The 25,784-nt window shown below is 37.5% G+C and overlaps 1 protein-coding gene across 1 annotated transcript in view; it reads left to right on the top strand.

Moving 5' to 3' along the window:
* The window catches only part of IFT81 (intraflagellar transport 81), a 94,416-nt gene that overhangs the window by 49,454 nt on the left and 19,178 nt on the right, over positions 1–25,784 (top strand). Inside the window, exons 12-14 of the mRNA XM_023733665.1 lie at positions 9,615–9,764; positions 13,403–13,531; positions 19,375–19,464. Of these exons, the coding sequence (XP_023589433.1) occupies positions 9,615–9,764; positions 13,403–13,531; positions 19,375–19,464 (369 nt within the window). The remainder of the gene's footprint in view (positions 1–9,614; positions 9,765–13,402; positions 13,532–19,374; positions 19,465–25,784) is intronic.

Here is a 25,784-nt window from a genome sequence, read left to right as displayed (position 1 = left end):
AAATCTATTCTAACATATTCTAGTGTAGTTCTGTTTGCTAAGTTAGCTCTCCTTCCTCTCTGTGAGCTTAAAATTTCTTCATAGTGTTGGTTTTCCTCAAATGTTTGGTGATTTCTGATTGCGTGTGTGTGTTTTTCTTTTTTTTTTTTTCCATTACTTCTAAGGATTTGAAGTGGAAGGGAGGTTGGAGTGTGTACTCAGACTTCCATCTAATTCAGATTTCTTATTAGTGGTTTCTACACTGTTAGAGGAGCCCTTGGATTCTGAAGAAGTGCCTCAGGGGACAGTTGGGCAGTGTTCTAGGCTCCTCTTCCAACTTCAGCCACATCAGTTCTGCTGCTTTCTGAATTTTATATTGGGGTTCCAAGTAAGAATTGGGTTGAAAATAAAATTCCACTGCTGCAAAGAGGTTTGAAAGTCACTGAACCATCCACCCAGCCTAAAGTTCTTTCCAACACTAAGAATCCATAATTTCTGATTATTTATTGTGAATCATTCATTGCCTAAAAATGTGTGAGTAAATCTGAATCTCTGTGTATTATTTTTCTGTATTTTATTACCTATAAGAGAAACTAAATTGTAATTTGTAAGTTGATTTGATATTAGATTGTAGTTAGAATCCTTATATGGTGTTTTAGAATCTTTTACATGCAAACTGTTGCTGTTATTTCTAATTATGGTAACTTCAAATACTGTGACAGTACCTTAATATTAAGTGAACTTAAATTTTACGTATTTTGGAGTGTTTTGAAAATGTTTACATAGAAATATCTTACTTGTACAGCACTCAGTGTGAGAGAAGATGGAAAAACTTAGTATTATAGTATAATAATTAATGATCATAATTATGGCAGAATTGTCAATGAAAGGTTACTGTGATCAGAATTTTTTTTCTTTTTTTTACAATAGCAGAGAGATCTTAGCTAAGTGGCATCTTTTCCAGGAAGTGTACATACCCTGATGTTGTTTTCCCACCCACACCCAGTGCTCCTGAAATGTACTCCCAGCACGCTGCTCTTGTGAGTTATAATATTGATCACACTTAAGGTCACTGTTGATGTTTTGCCTCCCCTATGAGCCCAGTGGGCTTCATGATGGCTGGGTCATACTCTTGTACACCGCCATTAACTTAGTACCTGGCATGTAGTAGGCACTTGGTAAATGTATAGAAAACCTGAATGAAAGTGTTTAATCTAATCTAGATATATTTTCCATCAGAAAATGTCTTGGCACTTCTGAGTAGGCCTCAGTCGATATGAAAATGTACTTACATGTAACTCTTTACCCCATAGCCACTTATTTCATTTTATAGAGTTATTTTTAAATGCCTGACTACAACCTAAATTTGCCATTTAATCTGGTAGCCTCCAGCCGAGTGTTTTTGGTATGATTTTTGCCATCTCACAGACGAGCGATGAGAGCTTGATGACTGTGTCTCAGATAACAAGAGCACAGAACAGAGCCTGGGCCCCACGTGGTAGTGCCATATAGCTACTCTTCTTTACCGTCTTAGCCACTTGATGTCTCTGAATCTCTGCTTTAATAATGTAGGAAAAAAAAACCCCAGAAAAGTCAGCCCCAATGATGCTGTGCTTGTAGCCTTTCTAAGCCTTCAAATGAATGCATGCCTTTTGGGTCTGAGCTTTTTTATAGCAACAAGTGAACCTCTGGTTAAGGTTCCTCTGGCACTTCAGCCACTGAAGGTCACTCCTGGTTGATGGTGTTAATGGTCCGTTGTGTTTTCTTCCCTAATCATTACAAGAACTCAGCTGTTTTGCAGTTACAGCTACTTAAAAAATGTGCTTGGTCAAGTAATAATCTGTGAGCAGCTTTAGAAAGGGCCAGCCAATTCATTCTACAGCTACTGACAGAAATCCTAGAGCTAAATTGCAGGGATTATGAAATCTTCTTTAAATACTTCAGAGAGAACACAATGAAGATAGGGGAATCCTGGCAAGATTGGCTGCAGCTGTCAGATCCCGAAAAATGAGGAATCAAATTTTTGACACTTGTAATTGAATCATCCACCCTTCTCAGTGAGCCCAGGCAAACCTGTGATATTTTTAGAACCTTTCAAATCACGTTGTACTCTTCAGAGTTCATCGCAGGACCCGAGGCCCCTGAAATTTCCCAAGAGATGGAACAAAACAGAATCAAATAAATTTGGCTCAATTCACTGTAATAGAAGTAGTGTATTATGCTTGCAGCCTAGGTAATGTCATCCTTTTAACCCGAAATTTGAAGATCTGGAGAGTTAGCTGCTTGGACAGCAGTCGAAAACCCCATTAGAGAAATAGTAACAGCTGTGTGTTGCTGATTTGATTTATAATAGAAGCACAGAGTCCTTGCACAGTATGATTAACTGTGGTTCCCAGATGGATGTTCCTATGCCATGAGTTTCATTTAAGACAGATTTCTACCACTGTATATCATATTGCTTATTATAGACTCTCTAGAAAGAATTAGCAGTTAACTATCCACTACCATATGTAGGTAATTACATTCTTTATGCTTGGCTTCCCGAGATTTTCTAATTTAAAGCTAAAAATGTAACACTAACAGGTTGGAAAAGGTTAGGATAGTATTTGTGTACGTGTTTATATGGCACTAGTTATGATGGATGGTTTGAAAATACTGTCAGCAAGAAACAAAGGTTGCTTTGAAACATTTTCTCTTGCCCTCAAACAAATAGCAGCAACTTCAGGAAGTTTATGTGTTGGAATGGAGAGGGACATGACAAAAAGACTTTTTCAGGTTTTTCTGCAAGTCTGAATTCAGACAGAACACAAGACACTGACAAATGAGTGAAAACATTGGGGCCATTGGGCATATGCTCCTCTATGCTCCTCTCACATAGGCGGTGTTATCTCATCTACCATCTAACTCCCTGAAGCCTTTTCCTGTAGTTTTCTCTGATTAAACAAACAGTTGTTGGAATAACTGACAAAGATGTGATTTAGATGAGAAATGGGAAATAGTATGGCTGTTGGCCTAAGAATTTGAGGACAACAGTGCTCGTTCTAGTCCCATTTTTATAACTTGCTCAACTGTGGTGAGTTGTATTAATTTCTCTATACGTTTCCTTGTCTGTAAAATGGGAATGTTGTTGTTATTGTTAGGTGCTTTCGAATCAGTTCCAACTCATAGTGACCCTGTGTATAACGGAACGAAACACTGCCCAGTCCTGTCGCATCCTCACAGTCATTGTTACACTTGAGTCCATTGTTGCAGCCACTGTGTCAGTCCATCTCGCTGAGGGTCTTCCTCTTTTTTGCTGACCCTCTACTTTACCAAACATGATGTCCTTCTCCAGGAACTGATCCCTCCTGATAACATGTCTTAGTGGCACAGTAGTAAGTGTTCGGCTGCTAACCAAAAGGTCAGCAGTTCGAATCCACCAGCCGCTCCTTGGAAACCCTATGGGGTAGTTCTGCGCTGTCCTATAGGGTCACTATGAGTCAGAATTGACTTGATGATGAAGGGTTTTAAAATGGGAATAGTGCTTTTTAAAAAATACCTCTTTGTGATTCTTGTACTGTATAAAGTACTTATTATATGGTTGTCTTAAAAGTCCTCACAGCTAATTACTATGGAAATAGTTTTCAGGCCAGATACTGAGATAGAAAATTTGCAGCGAGAGCAGAGATTTTTGTAGTCACATAAATACCCACAATACTCTTGAGTAGCACTTGTAAATGGTCACATATTTAAGGAAATTAACGGCCCCATCCATTTAAAAAGCTGGCCCAGATTTTGATCATTACTATTAAAAGTTCTAAAATGTTAAATGGATATAAAGAGAAAGAACATCTGTCAAATTCCCTTTTGATCACAAAGGAGCTGAGTCTGTAAAATTGGTCTTGTGGCCAGAATCTAGCACTATAAAGTATTGATTCATTCCTAAAACCAGACACATGCAGTGTTTGAGATAAAGATAAGAGCTTCACACAATTGAGTACTCTCTCAGCACCTACTGGCATAAACTATAAAGCATTAATCTTATTGATCTCAGCATCTAGAATGACAGCTGCTCTTTCATAAATGACAAATTTAGATTACAAATGTATATTGGTCCAAATGATTAGTAATAGCTTCTATAATGGGCCTTCCTGCTTGGTGGTATACTACAGGAAGCTTTTTCCTTAATGTTCCTAGGATTTATGGCTCACCTCCTGTGCCAGAGTTCTTTCAGATATTATTTTTAAAATACTATAAAAAGAAATTTCATAGAATTCACTCATAACCCTACCTGCCCAAGACAGCAGTTATTTTTATTTCTTAATTATTTCCAATCTTGGTTTATAGACATACATACAAAATTTTACATAGTTGTACTCAGAATATGTAAATTTGTAGTCACTTGCTATAATGTTTATACTATTTTAGTTCTAAAGAGCATCCATCACACCTAGATCTTTACTTTTCTGCTCATTCCAATTACTTGAATTTTTTTTATTTCTTTAATATTTAGAGTGGACAATACTGTAATGATTTCTTATTTTCTAGATACTCTTTACCTATTCAAACAAAAGTATCAGATATTAGTATTCATTATTCTATTTGAATAGAATTTTAGTATGTTTTACAGATCTTGTCTAAAAGCTACCCAAAACGGTTTTATTTTAGACAATTAACATTCATTTAATAATATTGAACACTGTGTGTTTTGATCCTCAAAGATTATTAAAGTGCTTTACAAAAATATATAGTGTAGTCAAGAATTGGCTACTAAATTGGCAGTTGTTTTATGGTTGTTGGTAATTGTAGACATTTAAGTCAGAGTTTTATTTTATGTTTTAATTAGGTCAGGATTAATGGTAACAATGATAGCTACTATTTATTTAATGCTGTGCTAGGTACTGTGCTAATTGCCTTATATAAATTTTCACATGTAATACTGAAAAGATCTCTGATATATACATTGTTATCCCTTCCCTCCCCCCTTTTGTTAAGTTAAAGAAACTGATACATAAAGAGAAAAGTAACTTGCCCAAGGTTACCTTAAATGCTGGAGTCAAGATTTGAAATTAGATTTTTCTGATTCTTAACTGCTCTCTGAATTACTTCTCTGACCGTGTTGTACTGCCTCTGTGGCATTTAGTAATTAATTTCTAAATGAAATTACTTGTGAATATATTCTCATGTAAGTTATAACACACATTTATACATAAATTTAATTTCAAATACATGAAGTCTATTTAAAATAAAATCTGTCAACTGTTAGGTTTTTGTTGGTAGTGAGCTTTTTTGGGTATGTTCTTTTAGTTTACTTATAATTTTATTAAGAATAATACATGTATATAGTTTAAAAAGTAAGACAATATTACGAAGCTCATAATGAAAATTATTATCTCCTTCCACATTCCCAATGTATGCTTCCCAGAAGCAACCACTAGTAACTATAGTTGTTTTTTCTGGCATTTATTTCTTTATTTCTAAATAACATGTTTATGCTGAAATTTCTTGATTTTTCAGTTACGGACATACCATCGTGGGAAGTGAGGATTTAGCTCTTACACTTCTCATTCCCTGCCACCCACCATACCCAAACTTCCATTCCCATTCTCTATAGCCTCCCAATGTAATTATAATTTTTGGTTAAATCATTATTTAATACATTCATTATGATTATATAAACATTGTTTACAGCTAAACCACATATTATATTATGATTATGTTTCCTATCTTGTACAACTTTTTTTTTCTTAAATTAATACCGGCCTCATTTTTTTGTTTATTTGCTGAGTTTTCAATAAACCTATCACTCACTCAGCTTCAAACTTTCTGATAGAGCTATATAGTTTCTCTCAATGTGGTATATGGCCATACTTAACTATTAATTACAGTTTTTCCTTTGATTCGTAACCTTCCTCCACTACCCTGTGTCACCGGCCTACCATCCCACACCTCTGTATAACTGTCCAACCCCACTCACCTCCCTGTACGCTTGACCTCTGGCCCATGTCTCTGCAGCTCCCAGTGCTGCCTTACTTCCACACCTCTCCAGCCACCATCCTGACTCCTCCACACCAAGAAGGGAATGGGAGGGGAGGGCAGTCTTCACTCTCGCTCTCCCATGAGTGTGCAGTGAAGGTTACCAGAGGCTCCATGAGTGATGATGCCATTGCTCTGGCAGCTAATGAAATGTGTACTTGTGGTTTCATGGGTTTTAAGTGTTTCTCAGTTTTGATTTCTAATACAGTAAATGTCGATACATATAATCCATATAAACAAAATCTTTTTGAGACCTTCAATAATTTTAGGAGTATAAAGGGTTCCTGAGACCAGAAATTTCAGAATTATTGTTATAGATCCGTTGGAAAAAGACCGACACCCCGAAAGAAAAATAGGCCAAGATAGGTAACTCATTAAAAGAGAAGTCCCACAGATGCTCAGTGAATGTAAGGAAGAAGTGAAGATCCCTAATAATTAAAGAAATAAAAATAAGGTACCAACTTCTGCTGATCAAACTGACAACTATAAAAAATCTGAGTGCGCATTGTTAGATGTATAAATTGACATAAGCTTTCTGAAGAGCAGCGTGGCAGCATGTATCGGACGCCTTGTTCCCTTTGACCGTTTCTGGGAATATGGCCTATAGAAATTATTAAGAATGTGTTCAAAGATTTAATTTTAATGTGTGCATCATGGTGTTTTGACAATATTGAAAATTCAGAAATAACCTAAAATCCAGATGATAATTAGAAGCAATTTTCAATGGAAGAAAAATGGTGATGTATTTTCTTTCTTCTAATTAATTCCAGGGTACAGCAGAGTCCTTAAGAGTGCATTGATGCCCACCTGTTGCTTAACTGTTTGGAACTGTGATTAATGTGGGAGCCTGGTGGTGCAGTGGTTAAGAACTATGGCTGCTGACCAAAAGGTCAGCAGTTCGAATCCACCAGCTGCTCCTTGGAAATCCTATAGGGAAGTTCTACTCTATCCTATAGGGTCGCTAGGAGTTGGAATTGACTGGACGACAAGTTTGGTTTTTTGGTTTTGGTGACTAATCTGACCTGACTACTCTTCCTTAGGTAGTATGAACAATGAATGTCAAATAGTACCCGGTCAGCATAGAGCACAGTGAATAATTTGTGGGTTTGTTCCTTCACCAAAAGCATTTATAGCTTTTAACTTTTAAAAATACTTCTGGAGCACAGCAAGATAGAGAAGAGAAAAATTGACCTAGATATTACAGAGGATAGCAGATGAACAGGGTTGATTTCATTTGGGGGCATTTTGCCTAGGACACTTTTAATAGAACATATAGTTACTTTAGGGATTTTGAGTCTGTGGTTATGTCAGGCTTACACATTTATTCTTTAAAAAGGAAAAATTTGCAAGTTATTAGACTCTAGTTACATTGGTATGACTTAAATTTTTAAAGCAGTTCCTGTAATCCAGCCACTGATAATTTGCTGTGTGTGGGCTGGATTACTTAATATTAAAACTAACTTAATCATGGATTGAAAAATATTTTGCACTTCCTTCCTCTGAAACACAGTGTGTTCTTCGTGTCTTTCAAAATTTAAGTCAAGTTTAAAAAGATGTCTAAACTAGAAAGTGGAAAATTATTTTTATGTGAAGAATTTTCAATCTTGTTCTTCTTAAGAAATTTTTTGTGTATTTAAGAATCTTTCAAGTCTTTACCAAAAAAAAGAAAGAACCCCAAATTTTAGAAATGCTGTACTCAGAATACTTTGCTGCCTTATAATTTAGAACTTCTGACCTTAATTTAGCTTTAAAATTGGAAGGAAAAACATTAACATGATACTAGACCTTGAGTTGGGTAGTGGCTTTGAATGAATTTTCCCTTTTTTTACAAAATTTTAGTAATGTGCTCGTTATTTTTATTATTTATAAAATTTATAATCCAAAAAGTTAGCTTTAAAAAGCATTGGGCATTAAAAAGCCTAAGATTCTCCAAGAATTATCTCATATTATGTAATATGGAAGCTTGCTTTTGTTTTGAACCGATGTGTTTAAATACAGTAGGTGAGGTTCTTACTATGGAAACTTTTCTTTATAATGTAGTTAATAGAAGGATAGTTAGCAGAGCAGAAAAGAAAATTTTACATAGTAAAAAGCATCTGAAAATTAATTAATTAATTAATAGTGGTACATAAGAAGACGTGATAGAAAAAAACAGGATTGTGTTCTGTTTCAGAAATTTGTCACATTTCCTTCTGGCATCTGCTTCTCACATTGAGCCTTACTTTTAGTGAGCCAAGGCTGTCCCTTCTACATGGAATGTTCTTCTCTGCCTCTTTCCTTCTTCCTACAGCACACCCCAGCACACCCTTATTCTTTCAGTCTTGGCTTAAATATATTATGAGAAGCTTATCTTAACCCACCTCCCCTAAATCCTACTCCTCACCTTTCTACCTCCTTCCCGATCTAGTTTAAGACTGCCGTTATTTATTCTCAAGATATCTACCCTTTTTTGTAATAGTCACATGGTTGTAAATGCCAGTTCAGTTCAGTTTTTGTTTTCTCCGCTGTTCCTTAGCTTGATGAGAGCAGAACCTGGAGTGTCTTGTTTAGAATTGTATCCTCAGGGTCTAGGACATAATAGATCATAAGTTCTTGTTGTATGCTGTCGAGTCAATTCCAACTCATAGCAACCCTATAGGACAGAGTAGAACTGCCCCATAGGGCTTCTGAGGCTGTAATCTTTATGGGAGCAGATTGACAGGTCTTTTCTCCCTTGGAGCCGCCGGTGGGTTCGAACCACCAACCATTCAGTTAAAAGCCAAGTGCTTAACCATTGTGCTACCAGGGTCCTTAGATAATAAGTAGTACTTATCAAATGAATTCCCTTAAGTGTTATGTTCACTTCATTTGATTTGCTTTTCTAAACTCTATTTGCTATTACTTAGTAATGGGTCTTTCCATTAGAATGGCGTTGTTGTAACTTTTACATCATGAATAGGTAAATGGATGAATTAAGCAACTGTGAGTTTCCACTGATTTGGAACATTCTTAGTGCTTTAGTATTTGGGATGGGTTTTATCTTAATGTCTCAGATGCTTGTTAGGATATATGGTAACAGTACATTTCTTAAATGATCAATAGCGACTTCAGGTGTTAACTATTCTAGTTAGTGGTATTAATGCCGGTAGAGCCAGTATGTTGTTGTTGTTTTTTATGTGCTGTCGAGTCGATTCTGACTCAGAGCGATCCTGTATACAACAGAACAAAACACTGCCCGGTCCTGCGCCATCCTTGCTACCAAAATAGTGTAGTATAGTACATAAATTATAGCATGGTAAGACCACAGCCATAATTGTTATCATCTCTTTCTTTTTTATAGAGTTGAGTTTGTTTTTCAAATTCTTACTTGTAAAGCCCCAAATGAATTAGCTTTTATATATGGATTTAGAATATTTAGATGGGTCAAAAAAATAAAACATACACAAAGTATTTTAATTTAGCAGTTTATCTTTTCCAGTGTCCTGATAAAACTAAGCTGTCATTATTATGCGCTTGTGACACACTAAAGTAGACCCTCTGTGGCATGTTGGATGGTAGAAAGGAAAAGTTTGCCAGTCCTTTGAAGTGAATATGGTATTTACTTTTCTACTTATTAGATTATGTATTATGCTTTTTTACAGTTCAAACGATATGTCAGTAAACTTCGAAGCAAGAGTACAGTTTTCAAAAAGAAGCATCAGATAATAGCTGAATTTAAAGCTGAATTCGGTCTCTTACAGAGGACAGAAGAACTTCTTAAGCAACGTCATGAAGATATTCAGCATCAGCTGGTAATACAGTATTATCTCAGACTGCTCAAAATACAGATGCCACAAGGTTTATGGGTTACATTTTTATACTGAGGTCATTGTTTTTATTGGAAAAACCATAAAATTATTAATTTTCTCTGATTAATTACAGAGACGTCATATAAGTTGATTCATTTATTTTGAATGTAGCATTAAGCACTAACTTTTTTTTACATGTGCTAATTTTGGGGCTGTTAATAGAAATTGAATTCCACATGGGGTTTTTTGGTTAGCTAGTTAATATAAGTAAAATTATAATACCGATAGAGCAACTGTAAAATACTTATTATCATGGCCTGCTCAGTAAAAATTTCTAAGCAGCCACTTCCAAGGAGCTTTGGAAAGAAATATCCAGGGAAGGGGCTATGTAGAAGTTGCTTGCAGGCTTGTTTCTTTTGTTATTTGTGCCATAAACCGAAAAAAACCAAACCCATTGCTATTGAGTCAATTCTGACTCATAGCAACCCTATAGGACAGAATAGAACTGCCCCATAGGGTTTCCAGGGAGTGGCTGGTGGATTCGAACTGCCAGCCTTTTGATTAGCAGCCAAACGCTTCACCACTGTGCCACCAGGGCCTGTTTGTGCCTTGGATGTCAGAAAAGTTAAACCCAGATCAGTCCCTGTAACCACAAACCTGTCTCGTTGTAAAGGCCAGTTACCTCTGAGTTTTCTTGGTTTGGCTTTTTTTTTTTTCCTTTCATCCATGGGGAAACTGTTTCATCAGGATGCTGGTTTACCAGCCAGCAATAATCGTGTTGCGGTAAATGAAATTTCAACCATTTGTAGTTCAAATATTGCTGGTGATACGACCTTTTCTGCCTCATGCTGTTGAATATTGTTAATATACTTAAGATTGAAAGTTTACTGTGAATCAAACATGGATGCTAACGGGCTAGGTTTTTTTTAAATAATATTTTATTGTGTTTTAGGGGAAAGTTTACATAGCAGATTAGTTTCCCATTTAATAATTTTTCTACAGATTGTTCCGTACCATTGTTTACAGTTTTTACAAAGTGTTAGCATTCTCATTATTTCCATTCTGTTTGTTCTGTTTTCACTGAGCTAGCTTCACTTCCCCTCCTTGCCTTCTCATCTTTGCTTTTGGGTAAAAGTTGACTGGTCTCACGTAGTTAATCGTTTAAGGGAGCACATTACTCACAGGTGATATTGTTTATTTTATAAGCCAGTCTATTTGGCTGAAAGGTGACCTGCAGAAATAGCTTCAATTCCAAGTTCAAAGGGTATCTTAGGGCAATAGTCTCAGGGGTCCCTCTAGTCTCTATCAGTCCAGTAGCTCTGGCCTATTTTGGGAATTTGAGTTTTGTTCTGCATTTTTCTCTGATTCTATCTGGGACCTTCTATTTTGTTCCTGGTCAGAACAGTTGGCAGTGGTAGCTGGGCACCATCTAGTTCTTCTGGTCTCAGGTTGGAAGAGGCTGTGGTTCGTGAGGGCTGTTAGTCCCGTGGGCTAGTTTCTTCACTGAGCCTTTGATTTCCTTCATTCTGTTATGCTACATATGAGTAGAGACCAATAGTTTTATGTTAGAGGGCCACTCCCAGTTAAGATGGTGACCCTACTCACCAAAGTAGGATGCAGAATATTATTTTTGTGGAGTATGTTATGCCAATTGACTAAGCTATCCAATGAGAGTATGGTCCCAAGCCTTTTAATGCAGTAATCCAATCCCACAAGTTGTTTGGATATGTCTAGGAAGCCTCCGTAACCTTGTCCCCTGTGTGGTTTGTTATATGTGTGGATATATATGCAGCACACACAAACATGTATGCATTTGCCTGCAGATACACCTGTACATGCGCGTGCATTTACTCACATATGACAGGCACTAAATTTTAAAGTTGATATGTTGTAACTACGTTATTGTTCACATCAAAATACTGTCTAATTTCTATTGTGATTTCCTTGACCTGTGGTTTATTGCTTAATTTGCGAACATTGGAGAGTTTCTAGTCACCTTCCCGTGGCAGTTGATTGTTCTTCCCTCCTGTAAAATTTTTCTTCATGTGTCTCCTAGGGCACTACACACTTCTGGTTTTTCTCTTTCCATATTAATTCTCCCCTTCATACACCATTGCTGATTTCTTCTCATTTCTTCAAGGTCTAAATATTGGAATTCCCCAGGGTTGGCCCTTGGCTCTCTTCCCTGGTGCTCTTATCCTGTCTAATGGATTTAAAGACTGTCTATCTGCTAACAACTCACAAATATTTCCAGCCTTGATTTCTCCTTGAGTATCGTCCTGTACATGTAACATCTTGACACCTCCACTTGGATGTCTAGTAGGCATCTCAAATTTTTAATGAGTCCAAAACTAAACTTCTGATCTTCACTACCCCTCGAACCTGTTTCCCCAGTCTTCCGCAGCTTAACAAATGGCAGCTTCATCCTCCAGAAACCTTGGAGTCATTCTTCACCCCTCACTTTCTCCCGTACCCTACATATTATCTGTCAGAATATCTTGTTGAATCTACCTTCAAAATATATACAGAACCACGTCTCATGACCTCCACCACTGCTACCATGATTCCAGCTACCATCATCTCTAGCTGGAATTATTGGAATAGTCTCCCGGCTGACTTCCCTTCTCCCACCTCTGTCCCTGTATAGTCTGATCGCAGCATAGATGTTAAAGTGATTTTTTAAAAATTCCTTCGCATTGAGCCCTCCAGTGCCTTCTCACCTCATTTGCAATGTCACAGTGCTTTCATTGGTGTAAAAATAGGGCAATGATATACTTTATCATCTAAAGTAGGACACTTTTGTGAGTGAACATGGTAACAGACATAAACTGAGATTGTCCCGGCAAACAGCTGAGACTTGTATGATCCTCTGCTCACCCCCGCCTCGTGCTCGCTCCTCCTTCAGCCACACTGGCCTCCTGGCTGTTTCTTGAACTGGCCAGGTATCCTCCCGCCTTAGGGCTTTAGCACTTGCTGATCCCTGGCATCTGTATGGCTCACTCCCTTACTTCCTTTGGGTCTTTGCTCAGATGTCATCTTTTCAGGAAGACTTTATCTAACCACCCTGTTATTTAAGATTCCAGCTCCGTTCTCACCTCACACTCTAATATAAACGTAAGTAAACAAACATAAGTAAATAAATAAAATATATTGTATTTTATTGCTCGTTCATCCCCACTGGAAGTAAGCTCTATGAGGGAAGAGCACTTTCTTTCTTTTTTCTGTTTTGTTCACTGCTGTATACCTGGTGCCTAGAACTGTGCTTTTCACATTTAGGTATATAATAAATGTTTATTGAGTGAATAAATGCAAGTACAGCTGATGACTTGAGAAGTCATTCATTCACCAAGTATTTATTGTATGCATACTGTGTTTTAAGTTCTGTGATAAGTATATAGCATTATTCTAAAGTCTGAAATTACAGATGCCTCCTATATACCTGAAGATACCATAATAAAATTTAGTGTATATTTATAACCTATGAAAACATGTAGTTATTATTGAATCTAATAAAGATTATCCTTTAGGGTTCTTAACTAAGTTATTTCATTTAAAACTTTATTATTAAATCTGTATGCTTCTTACGGGAATCATTAAGGTTTTGACAGGTATTTTGTGACCTTTGTGTTCTTTACGTATAGCAAACTATTGAGGAGAAAAAGGGTGTATCTGGGTATAGTTACACCCAAGAAGAGCTAGAAAGAGTGTCTGCACTGAAGAGTGAAGTGGATGAGATGAAAGGGCGGACACTGGATGACATGTCGGAAATGGTGAGGCCACAGTTGGTTTTAAGTTTCTTTCATTGTGTAGCCAGAAGGTTGATGTGTTTGAGTTTGTTTTGATTTCAGTGACACATTCAAACTTTTTGTTTCTGCACCAATTTGTTGTTCATTTAATATTCTTTCATCTGCCTTTATTGATCCCTTTTGAATTTTTTCTTTCTACTAAGGTTATTTAACTTCCAGTAGTTTATGCACTTGTGTGTTTTTTAAGTGTGTAAAAGTTATATAAAATTAAAGAAAATTTTAAGATAAAAAAAATAAGTTTTCCCAAATCATACCACTCTGACAAATACAATTATGTCATTTTTGGGTGGGTCCGTAATGTCTGTCTATATTCTGGGCTGCTGCTCGTTCAGAGTGCACAGCGGGTACAGCTGCACCAAGCATCAAAATGTCAGACTCTTCCCTAACTTGTTGGTAGGTAGATGCTGCCCCACATTCTCAGAGTGCCTCCCTCTGGCTTCCTTGGTAATGTTTGCCACTCCCCAGGACCCTTTGGATATCACCACATCTAACTACTAAGAAGATTATCATTTGGCACAGCAGAGGTCTCCCAGACCCTGTTCATCAATGGCTGGTGTCTATTCTGATTGGCCAGTACTTACGCCAGTCAGGTCATTAAGTATTTTGAATATCATGCTGTCTGTATTTATGTATATTTTATATAACCTATGTATTTGTGTATATATATATTTCGTATAATACAGCATAATTACAGTTATATATAGACAACTTTGTATTCTGTTTTATTCATTCAACGTTAGGTTATAAATATTTTTCCATACCGGTTTACAGTCTTGATAATTGCCATTTTTAAAAACCGTATTTTAGTCAAATACATCTAACGTAAGATTTGTCATTTTAACCCTTTTTAAGTGTACATTTCAGTGGCATTAATTATATTCACAGTGTTGTGTAACCATTATCACTATTTCCAAAACTTTTTCATTACCCCAAATAGAAACTCTGTACCCATTAAGAACTAACTTCCTATTTCCTTCTAGTCCCAGCCCTTGGTAACCTCTAATCTACTTTCTGTCTCTATGAATTTGCCTATTCTAGATATTTCATATGAGCGGAATCTCACCATATTTGTCCTTTTGTGTCTGGCTTCTCTAACTGAGCATAATGTTCTCAAGGTTCATCTACATCGTAGCATGTATCAGTACTTCATTCCATTTTATGGCTGAATAATATTCCATCATGCAAAGGCATTTGACTGTGTGGATCATAACAAATTATGGATAACATTGTGAAGAATGGTAATTCCAGAACACTTAATTGTGCTCATGCAAAACCTGTACATAGACCAAGAGGCAGTCGTTTGAACAGAACAAGGGGTTACTGCATGGTTTAAAATCAGGAAAGGTGTGCATCAGGATTGTATCCTCTCACCATACTTGTTCGATCTGTCTGCTGAACAAATAATCCGAGAAGTTGGACTATATGAAGAAGAACGTGGCATTAGGATTGGTGGAAGATTTATTAACAACCTGCAATATGCAGATGACACAACCTTGCTTGCTGACAGCGAAGAGGACTTGAAGCACTTAGTGATGATGATCAAAGACTACAACCTTCAGACAAATACTGTATAAGACCACTATTATAAGAACTCAAGAAAAGGTTTAAACACAGAAGAAAACATTCTTTGATGGTTATGGGGGTGGGGAGGGAGGGGGAGGATTATTCACCTACTAGATAGCAGATAAGAATCATCTTAGGCAAAGCGAAGGACAGCACACACTACAGGGGAAGTCAGCACAACTGGACTAAACCAAAGCTAAGAAGTTTCCTGAATACAGTCAAACACTTTGAGAGACAGAGTAGCAGGGTTAGGGGTCTGCAGACCATGCTTTCAGGGGACATCTAGGTCAGTTGGCATAACAAAGCTTATTAAGAAAATGTTCTGCATCCTACTTTGGTGAGTGGCGTCTGGAGTCTTAAAAGCTTGCAAGCGGCCATCTAAGATGTGTCAGTTGGTCCCAACCACCTGGACTAAAGGAGAACAAAGAACACCAAAGACACAAGGAAAGTATTAGCCCAAGAGACAGAAAGGGCCACTTAAACCAGAGACTTCATCAGCCTGAGACCAGAAGAACTAGATGGTGCCTGACTACCACCAATGACCGTCCTTACAGGGAACACAACAGAGAGTCCCTGAGAGCAGCAGAAAGATGGGGTGCAGAACTCAAATTCCAGTAAAAGACCAGACTTAACGGTCTGAGTGAGACTGGAGGTACCCCAGAAAGCATGGCCCCCGGACTCTCTATCAGCCTAGAACTAAAACAATTTCTGAGGCCAACTCTTCAGACAGGGATTGGACTGGACTATGGGACATAAGTGATACTCGTGAAGAGTGTGCCTCTTGTTCAAGTAGATACAAGAGACCAGAGGGGCAGCTTCTGTCCAGAGGTGAGATTGGAAGGCAAGAGGGTTAGGAGCTGGTTGAATGGTCAGGGGGAATCGGGTAGAAAGGAGGAGTGTGCTGTCACAGAATGTGGTGAGAATTAGGATCACATAACAATGTATGTATAAAATTTTGCATGCGAGACTAACCTGAAATGTAAACTTCACTTAACTACAACAATAAAAAAAAGGGAACCTTCAGTATGGATTACACCTCAACATAAAGAAAACACCCAGATAAGCAAAACATTATTGAAGAAAAAGAACAAAGTAGGAGGCCTCACACTACCTGATCTTAGAACCTACTATACAGCCATAGTAGTCAAAACAGCCTGGCACTGGTACAACGACAGACACATAGACCAATGGCACAGAATTGAGAACCCAGATGTAAATTCATCCACCTGTGGTCATCTGATCTTTGACAAAGCACCGCAGTCCATTAAATGGAGAAAAGACAGTCTTTTTAACAAATGGTGCTGACAAAACTGGATGTCCGTCTGTAAAAAAAATGAAACAGGACCCATACCTCACACTATACAGAAAAACTTGAGAATGAATCAGAGACCTAAATGTAAAACCTAAAATTATAAAGATCATGGAAGAAAAAATACGGACAATGCTAGGAGCCCTAATACATGGCATAAAGAGAATACAAACCGGAACTAACAATACACAAACACCAGAAGATAAACTAGATAACTGAAAGCTCCTAAAAATTAAACACTTATGCTCATCAAAAACTTTACCAAAAGAGTAAAAAGAAAACCTATAGACTGGGAAAAAATTTTTGGCTACAACATATCTGACAAGGGTCTAATCTTTAAAATCTGTAGAATACTTCAACACCTCAGCAACAAAAAGACAAATGATCCAATTAAAAAGTTGGCAAAGAATATGAACAGACGCTTCACCAAAGAAGACATTCACGCAGCTAACATACACATGAGGAAATGCTCTCGATCATTAGTCATCATAGAAATGTAAATCAAAAGTACAATGAGATACCGTCTCACCCCAACATTACTGGCACTAACCAAAAAACCAGAAAATAACAAATGTTGGAGAGGTTGCAGGGAAATTGCACTGCTGGTGGGAATGTAAAATGGTACAACCACTATGGAAAATGATATAGTGCCTCCTTAAAAAGCCAGAAATAGAAATACCATATGATCCAGCAGTCCCACTACTAGGAATATATCTTAGAGAAGTTAGACCCATAAACACGAATAGACATATACACACCCATGTTCACTGCAGCATTATTCACAATAGCAAAAATGTGGAAACAACCTAAGTGCCCATCAACAGATGAATGGATAAACAAATTATGGTATATACACACAGTGGAATATTACACAGTGATAAAGAACAATGACGAATCTGCAAAACATCTCACAACATGGATGAATCTGCAGGGCATTTTGCTGAGTGAAATTTAAGTCAATCACAAAACGACAAATATTGCATGAGACCACTATTATAAAAAACACAAGAAAACGTTTACACATAGAAAAAAAAAATCTTTGATGTTTATGAGGCAGGGGAGGGGAAATCAATAACTAGATACTAGACAGGTGTTAACTTTGGTGCAAGGAAAGACAACACACAATATACAGGAAGTCAGCACAACTTAACCAAGGCAAAGTCATAGGAGTTTCCTAGACACATCCAGACATCTTGAGGGACTGAGTTGCTGTGGCTGAGGGCTAGGGACCATGGTTTCGGGGACATCTAGGTCAACTGACATAACACAGTTCATATAGAAAATATTTTACATCCTACTGTGTTGAGCAGCATCTGGGGTCTTAAAGGCTTGCGAGCAGCCATCTAAGATACATCGTTTGGTCCCAGCATGTTCGGAGCAAAAGAAAATGGAGAAAACCAAAGACACAAGGAAAATATTAGTCCAAAGGACTAATGGACCACATGAACCACAACCTCCACCAACCTGAGCCCAGAAGAACTAGATGGTGCCCAGCTACCACCACCAGCTGCTGTGACAGGGATCACAATAGAGGGTACCAGGCAGAGGGGGAGAAAAATGCAGAACAAAATTCATATTCATAAAAAAAGACCAGACTTCCTTGTCTGACGGTGACTGAAGGAACCCTCAAATCTATGCCCCCTGTACATCTGCTAACTCAGAACTGAAGCCACTCTCAAAGTTCATTTTTCATCCGAAGGTTAGACAGGCCTATAAAACAATACCACGTGTGAGGAACGTGCTTCTTAGTTTAATCAAGTATACAAGACCAAATGGACAACACCTGCCTAAAAGCAAAGACCAGAAGACAGGAAGTGACAGGAAAACTGGATGAATGGACACTGAGAATCCAGGATGGAAAGGGAAACGGGAAGAGTGCTGACACATTGCAGGGGTTACCACTAATGTCACAAAACAATTTGTGTTTAAATTTTGTGAATGAAAAACTAGTTTGCACTATAAACTTTAATCTAAAACACAATTTAAAAAAAGGAAAAGAAAACAAAAGTCCTTACAACTGGACCAATAAACAACATCACGATAAATGGAGAAAATATTGAAGTTGTCAAGGATTTTATTTCACTTGGATCCACAATCAACACCCATGGAAGCAGCAGTCAAGAAATCAAAACGACGTATTGCATCGGGCAAATCTGCTGCAAAAGGCCTCTTTAAAGTGTCGAAAAGCAAAGATGTCGCTTTGAGGACTAAGGTGTACCTGACCAAAGTCATGGCATTTTCAGTTGCCTCATATGCATTCAAAAGCTGGACAGTGAATAAGGAAGACCAAAGAAGAATTGATGCCTTTGAATTATGTTGTTGGTGAAGAGTATTGAATATACCATGGACTGCCAGAAGAATGAATAAGTCTGTCTTGGAAGAAGTACTGCCAGAGTGCTACTTGGAAGCGAGGATGGTAAGACTTCATCTCATGTACTTTGGACATGTTATCAGGAGGGACCAGTACCTGGAGAAGGACATCATGCTTTGTAAAGTAGATGGTCAATGAAAAAGAAGAAGACCCTCAACGAAATGGATTGACACAGTGGCTGCAACGGTGGGCTCAAACATAACAATTGTGAGGATGGCACAGGACTAGGCAGAGTTTCATTCTGTTGTACACAGGGTTGCTGTGAGTTGTAGTTGACTTGATGGCACCTAACAAAAACAGTATGCCATTGTATGTATAGACCACATTTTGTGTATCCGTTCATCTGGTGACGGACACTTGGGTTGATAATTGCCATTTTGAATGGCTAAATGATACTCCATCTTATTGAGGAACCAAGATTTACTAAATCACTTCACAGCTGTTTGGCATGTAATTTATAGTTTCTTTACTCATATATAACACTGCAATAAGTACTTGTAAGTATGTAGTATTTTTGTTATTTTGAATTTTTTTTTAGGCATTGTTTTTTTGTTTAAATGCCAGGTAAAAAAGCTAAATTCACTGGTATCTGAGAAGAAGTCAGCTCTAGCCCCAGTTATAAAAGAACTACGACAGTTGCGTCAGAAATGTCAAGTAAGTGAATTTGGTTCTGTAATATGTTTAGCATTCTAGTTTGTTTTTCAGATGTACTAGTTAGGATCCTGAATATTTTACTTGGGTCATTTATAGAAAGGAAATTATTACCATTATGGTTGTTACTATTAAATTTGTATGATTCTGCAAAAGAGAGTAATAATGCGACCTATAAGGGTTTTTATTTAATTTATGCTACTCATTTTGTCATAAATTATTAAGGGAGTGGAGGAGAGAAAGGAGTTTGAGCTGATATCCACAAGTGCAACCAGATGAGATTTTTGCCTTATATCATATGCGTGTCAGAACTGTAAACATTCTTCTGTGGCCAGGTAAAAGCTCAGAGTGTGCCCATGAGTGGTGACAAGTTCACTTTAGACTAATGAACTTTCTTGTCTGCAGGGTGGGGGTAAACTATGATCATTTATGATAAGTGATGAAATAACCATTACTTAGAAGCAAATTCTAACCACTGCTTTAAAGATGAACTGTCAGAAGGTAAATGCCATCCACAAATACAGATCAGGTGGCCTCAGCCATTTGACATTAGCAGTTATTATTGGATCACTCTCTGTGTAGTAATTTTAGTTTTGAATATGAGCTGTACTGCATGTGCCTGAGGATAGAACTAGAAAACTTCATGAATGCCATCCATGAGAGTCAGAGATGCATAGTGAAAAATCACATGGACTTTGAAATCAGATAGAGATCATCTCCTTTTTATAGAAAATGCCATGGAGACTGAGACATTTTATCACATATATAGTGAGGAAGTGAGAGAGCTGGGAGTGGACTCTGTAGCATTATCGTCTCTCGTCATCTCCTCTTTGTTCCATTACACACCACTGCCGTCATAAAAGAAATGGAAGAACTAGTCCCTGATCTCTGGAGTCCATACTCTAATAGATGAGATGGGACAAGCACTTGAAGAAAGTAACAAAAAAAGAAAGATAACCCAACTTAAGAACAGATACAGAAAATATATGATCAGAATTGTGTGCATAACTGATCAGGAAGGGGAAAGTAAATGAAATGATAGTCAGAAGGAGAAGTTTCAGAAAGGAGAAAGTTTTGAGCAAGGTTTTTAGACTGAGGACATCAAGAATTGTTTTCATGGGTATTCTGGTTCACTGATTTTTTTCATGATTTTCTTGAATAGGCCACCTGGAGGCAAAGTTCTATGTATTTCTAGTAATGGTAAAATTTCTCCCTACTAGTAAGCTAATAAAGTCTGTGTTTGTGAATAGTTTTTTTTTTTTTTTTAATGAAATCCATTTATATTTTAAATGTTTTCATATTTGAAGAAATATAACATTAGAGGCTTTAAAAAAATCTACCTATACTATTTTACACTATCCGGGTTGCAAGGAACAGAGACTCACTCAGGCTAATTCAAATGAGGCATTTTATTGAAGGATACTTAGGGCAATAAAAGAAATACATTATCATGGAAGTCCAAGGATTAGAACCTTACTATAACTGGAACAGGTACAGGCGCTATAGGAAACATTTTGGTCCAGGGAAGTTTTAGCAGCAGGAAGTTGTGGATAATGATTATGACTATAATAATAACATTTATCAAGTGCTTTCTGTGTGCCAGACACTATTACCTGTATTAACTCATGCAGACCTCACTACAACCCGATAAGCTAGGGACTCCCCTTTACACAAATGAGCAGATAAAGGCACAGAGATGTAAGGGACTTTCCCAAGGTCACACAGCTGGTAAATGGCAAAGCCAAGTTCTTCATACCCACACTATGTCAATAACATGACTTGGTGAATCTCTTTGTATCTGCTTCTCTGTTTCTGCCACCAGCTGGAAACCTCTTTATTTTCTCTAACTTACAGTTTCTCCTTACCCTTTGGATTGACATGCTCCTAACCTCAGCTTGCTGATGGCCTCTGATTGTCCATATCTCACACTGTGTGGCCTTTCTCTCTACATACTTTCTGTTGTAGTGTTGACTACTAATTGCCCTATTCTGTCCGCGTTTTCTAATTCAAATTCCTGAGAGCAAATGTCTAGGGCAGTTTTTCATGCCAGGCTACGTCATAGGCTATTGGACACCTCTGTTCAGATCAGGGGTCCATTCCTAGCCTAATAAGCTATGCTTGGGGCAGGAGTGGGTTGCGGAGAAAGAAGGGTGATATGTTACCAAACATGGCTGCGTAGAGTTGCCCTAGGCAGGCAGTTTTGCCCCTGGAGAGGCTATGAGTATGTCAGGAACTTTCATCAACATGGGTAATACAGCACCCCTGATCCTGTTACTAACAACTGAACAGTGTTCATGTTTGCATTTGATCCTTGTTCCCTCATATATACATTTTTACTTCGTTGACATTGCAGTATACATTGCATTTAGTTACTTTGGAGTTCTGTTCACTTAATATGTCACATTTCCCTTGTTGCTATAGTCTGTATAATTATACTTTTCAATAAATAAAAGTAGTATCAAATGCAGGATGCTCAGTTAGGAGGTCTAGATTAGAGGTGATGAGGGCCAGAAATAAAGTGTTGGCAAAAGACATGGAAGAGAAGGATTAGATTTGAAAAGTATATGGAGGAACACTAATTGTGGACAAGGGAACAAAGGTTAGCAAATATAATTTTGAGGTTTGGAGCCACTGACAACATAGGTAAGGCATGAAGAAGAGCTAGCTTTGGTGGTGGAGGTGGACCAAGAAGGAGGAAATGATGAATTTGGTTATAGACTCATCAAGGTTAATATCTGGCAGGAGTTCAGGAGAAGACATTGAGGCTCAGGCTAGAGTTTGTAATCATCTGCCTAGATAAGATGTTTGATTACAGCCCTGGGGGAAGATGTGATCAATAAAAAGAGCATGGGGCAAGACCAGATGAGGTCTGAGGAGACTTCAGGAAGGATCATGTTTAGGAGACATTGATTTCACTGAAGTTTGGTTTAAGATCATATAATACAAGTGAAATTACTTTGTGTATTTAATTAGAGTTTATTTTATATATATTTTTAGTTGCTGTAACCCTTATGGAGCCCTGTCCTGGTGGCATAGTGGTTAAGAGCTTGACTGCTAAGCAAAAAGTCAGCAGTTTGAATCCATCAGCCACTCCTCGGAAACCTTATGGGGCAATTCTACTCTGTCCTATAGGGTTACTCTGAGTTGGAATTGACTTGATGGCAACAGGTTTGGTTTTTTGGGAGGTTTTTTATATCCCTTTTAAGATCCTTACCATAGTCTCACCCAGAGTTGAGAGTGTCTGGCTTATGAAAGCAAGTTTATAACAGTGTAGGTGCTCAAGAAATAGTTGTTGAATTAATTAACATAACATTTATAAAAGTGTTTTAAAAGTCAAATCAAGTAAACATATGATAAGTGAAAAGTGTCTTCTAGAGATAGAGGTCTTGCATCTTCTAGAGATTTTTTTGCCTATTTATTTCAACAACAGTTTGATTTGGTATAAAATCCTTAGATCTTACTTTGTTTCCTTGAGGATTTTTAATGTATAGTTCCACAGTTTTCTAGGGTAAATGGGGCTGTGGAGAGATCTGAAGCCAACCTAATTTTTTTAGTGACTTGATCTTATATTTCAGGAAATTTTTCTTGAGTTATTACTTTAAATATTTGTTGTTTTCATTATTTTTAATTTTTTCTTTTGAGGTCTTCAGTTATATGTGTTCTGGATTACCTTTAGGACTTTGAACCAGTTCATTCTGGTTCTAACCTCTGCTGAGAATTTGCATTTCCACCCCAGATACACTGAATCAGAATCTACAGTTTCACAAGATCCCCAGGTGATTCTTATGTATAATGAAGTTTGAGAACCATTGCTCTACTAGTGGTTCTCAACATTGGTCCCTAACCAGCAGCATTAGCATCTCCTGGGAACTTGTTAGAAATGCAAATTCTCAGCAGGGGTTCAGCCTGAACAAACTAGTTGGAAGCCCTGATTACCTTTGCTTTGCTCCCTTTGCAATCGTTCTCTAATCCTTTTTTAACTGTTTAATTATATTTCATTTTGTTCCATTTTCTTGTTACAATCTTCTGTGACCCTTACTGTGTTTTTAGCATTGTCTGTTTTCCTTGTGCTTTTTTTTTCCAGTTTTGTCTTCTTTTCTGTGATTTTTTTTATACTTATTTCCTGAGCTCTGCTAGCCTACATCTCAACTCCAGTTGTCTTGCCATCTTTTCCCTAAGCGCTTGAATTTCTACTTTGTGATTTTACTTCAAAAAGAGTGATTGCTTTGTTAAGTGTTTTTAATCTGTGGAGAATTTTTTTAAAAAGAAACTCAGTTGTAAATAAAGAATTAATTATAATTCTTGTTTTATGGCATACTAGCATTGTTAGTTCATACATGGTCCTCTTTAGTTTAGTTAGTTTATTTTAACAGCTTTATTAAGATACAAAGGAGCCTTGGTAGCACAGTGGTTAAAGCTCTTGGCTACTAACCAAAAGGTTAGCAGTTCGAACCTATCAGCCAGTCTGCGGGAGAAAGATATGGCAGTCTTCTTCAGTAAAGATTTACAGTCTTGGAAACCCTATGGGGCAGTTCTATTCTGTCCTATAGGGTTGCTGTGAGTCAGAATTGACTGAGTTACAGTGGGTTTGGTATTGAGATATAATTAAAACAATTACTAAAATTAAATTAAAATTTAAAACAATTTTAAATTAAAATTAAAAACAATTCAATGTTTTTTAAAAAATTATATTTACAGAATTGTTACCATCACCATAATCTTTTTAGAACATTTTCATCACTTCAAAAAAGAAACCTTGTACCCATTAGCAGTCTCCTTCCATTCCCAACCCCTAAGCCCTAGACAACCACAAATCTGCTTTTTTTTGTCTATACATTTGCCTGTTTTTGACATTTCGTCTAAATAAGATCTTACTACATACGGCTTCTTTCACTTAACATAATGTTTTCAAGGTTCATTCATGTTGTAGTGTGTATCAGAACTTCATTTCTCTTTGTGGCTGAATATTCCATTATATGCATATACCATATTTTGTTCATCCATTCATCTGTTGATGGGCACTTGTGTTATTTCCAGCTTTTGGCTATTGTGAATAATGCTACCATGAACGTTAGTGGACAAGTATCTGTGTGAGTCCCTGCTTTCAGTTCTTTTCGGTGTATACCTAGGATTGGATTGCTGAGTCATATAGTAATTCTATGTTTAACTTTTCGGTGGAATCTCCAAACTGTATTCCACAGTGACTATACCATTTTACTTTCCCACCGACGACAGACGCCAAACCAAACCCACTGCGGTCGAGTCAATTCCGACTCATAGTGGCCCTATAGAACAGAGTAGAACTGCCCCATAGGGTTTCCAAGGAGGGCCTGGTGGATTTGAACTGTTGACCTTTTGATTAGCATCTGTAGCTCTTAACCACTATGCCACCAGGGTTTCCAGCAACAGACAAGGGTTCCAATTTCTCACATCCTCAGTCTTAGTTATCTAGTGCAGCTATAACAGAAATACCACAAGTGGGTAGCTTTAACAAACAGAAATTTATTTTCTCACAGTTTAGGAGGCTACAAATCCAAATTCAGGGGCGCCAGCTCTAGGGGAAGGCTTTTTCTCTCTGTTGGCTCCAGGGAAAGGTCCTTGTTTCTTTTCAGCTTCTGTTTCTTGGTTCCTTGGAGATCTCATGTGGTGTGGCATCTGTCTTCCCCCATCTGTGCTTCTTGCTGCTTACTTAATCTGCTCTTTCATATCTCAGATGAGATTGACTGTGACATACCCTACGCTAATTCTGCCTCATTAAGATAACAAAATCCTATTCGCAAATGGGATTATAACCACAGGTATAGTAGAATTTACAACACATATTTTTGGGGGACACAATTCAATCCATAACTCTCACCAACACTTGTTATTATAAATTTGTTGTATGATAATCGTCTTAGTGGAAATGAAGTGGTTGTTCTTCCACTTCTTGATGAACGTGTGGGTTGTTTGCAGATTTTTGCTACTACAAAATGGTGCTTCAGTGAACAATTTTATAATGTCTCTTGGTGCACGTGCCCCAGACTCCGTCGTCCATCTGATAGATATAGCCTAAATGGTTTCACAACACTGTGTTGGGGAAGATGTAGACCAACAGGATATCTTATATCCTTGCTGGTGGCAAGTGTATAAATTGGTACAGTCACTTTAGAAAAGAGCGTTATTTTGGATAGTTGAACACATACCCAGCACATACACAGCAAGTCCTGTCTCTCATCACAAGTTTTATCTGCTGTGACATTTTTATGGTGTTGCCTTCATTTGGTTTCTCTTTCCTGCTCCTCTTTTTTTGTCTTGCCTAAATCCTTTTCTTGTTCTTCCCC

This window comes from Trichechus manatus, unplaced genomic scaffold, assembly GCF_000243295.1.
Source record: "Trichechus manatus latirostris isolate Lorelei unplaced genomic scaffold, TriManLat1.0 scaffold00061, whole genome shotgun sequence".
NCBI classification, from domain to species: domain Eukaryota; kingdom Metazoa; phylum Chordata; class Mammalia; order Sirenia; family Trichechidae; genus Trichechus; species Trichechus manatus.
The sequence above is the reverse complement of the archived record's forward strand: the minus strand, read 5'-3'. Positions and strand labels throughout refer to the sequence as shown.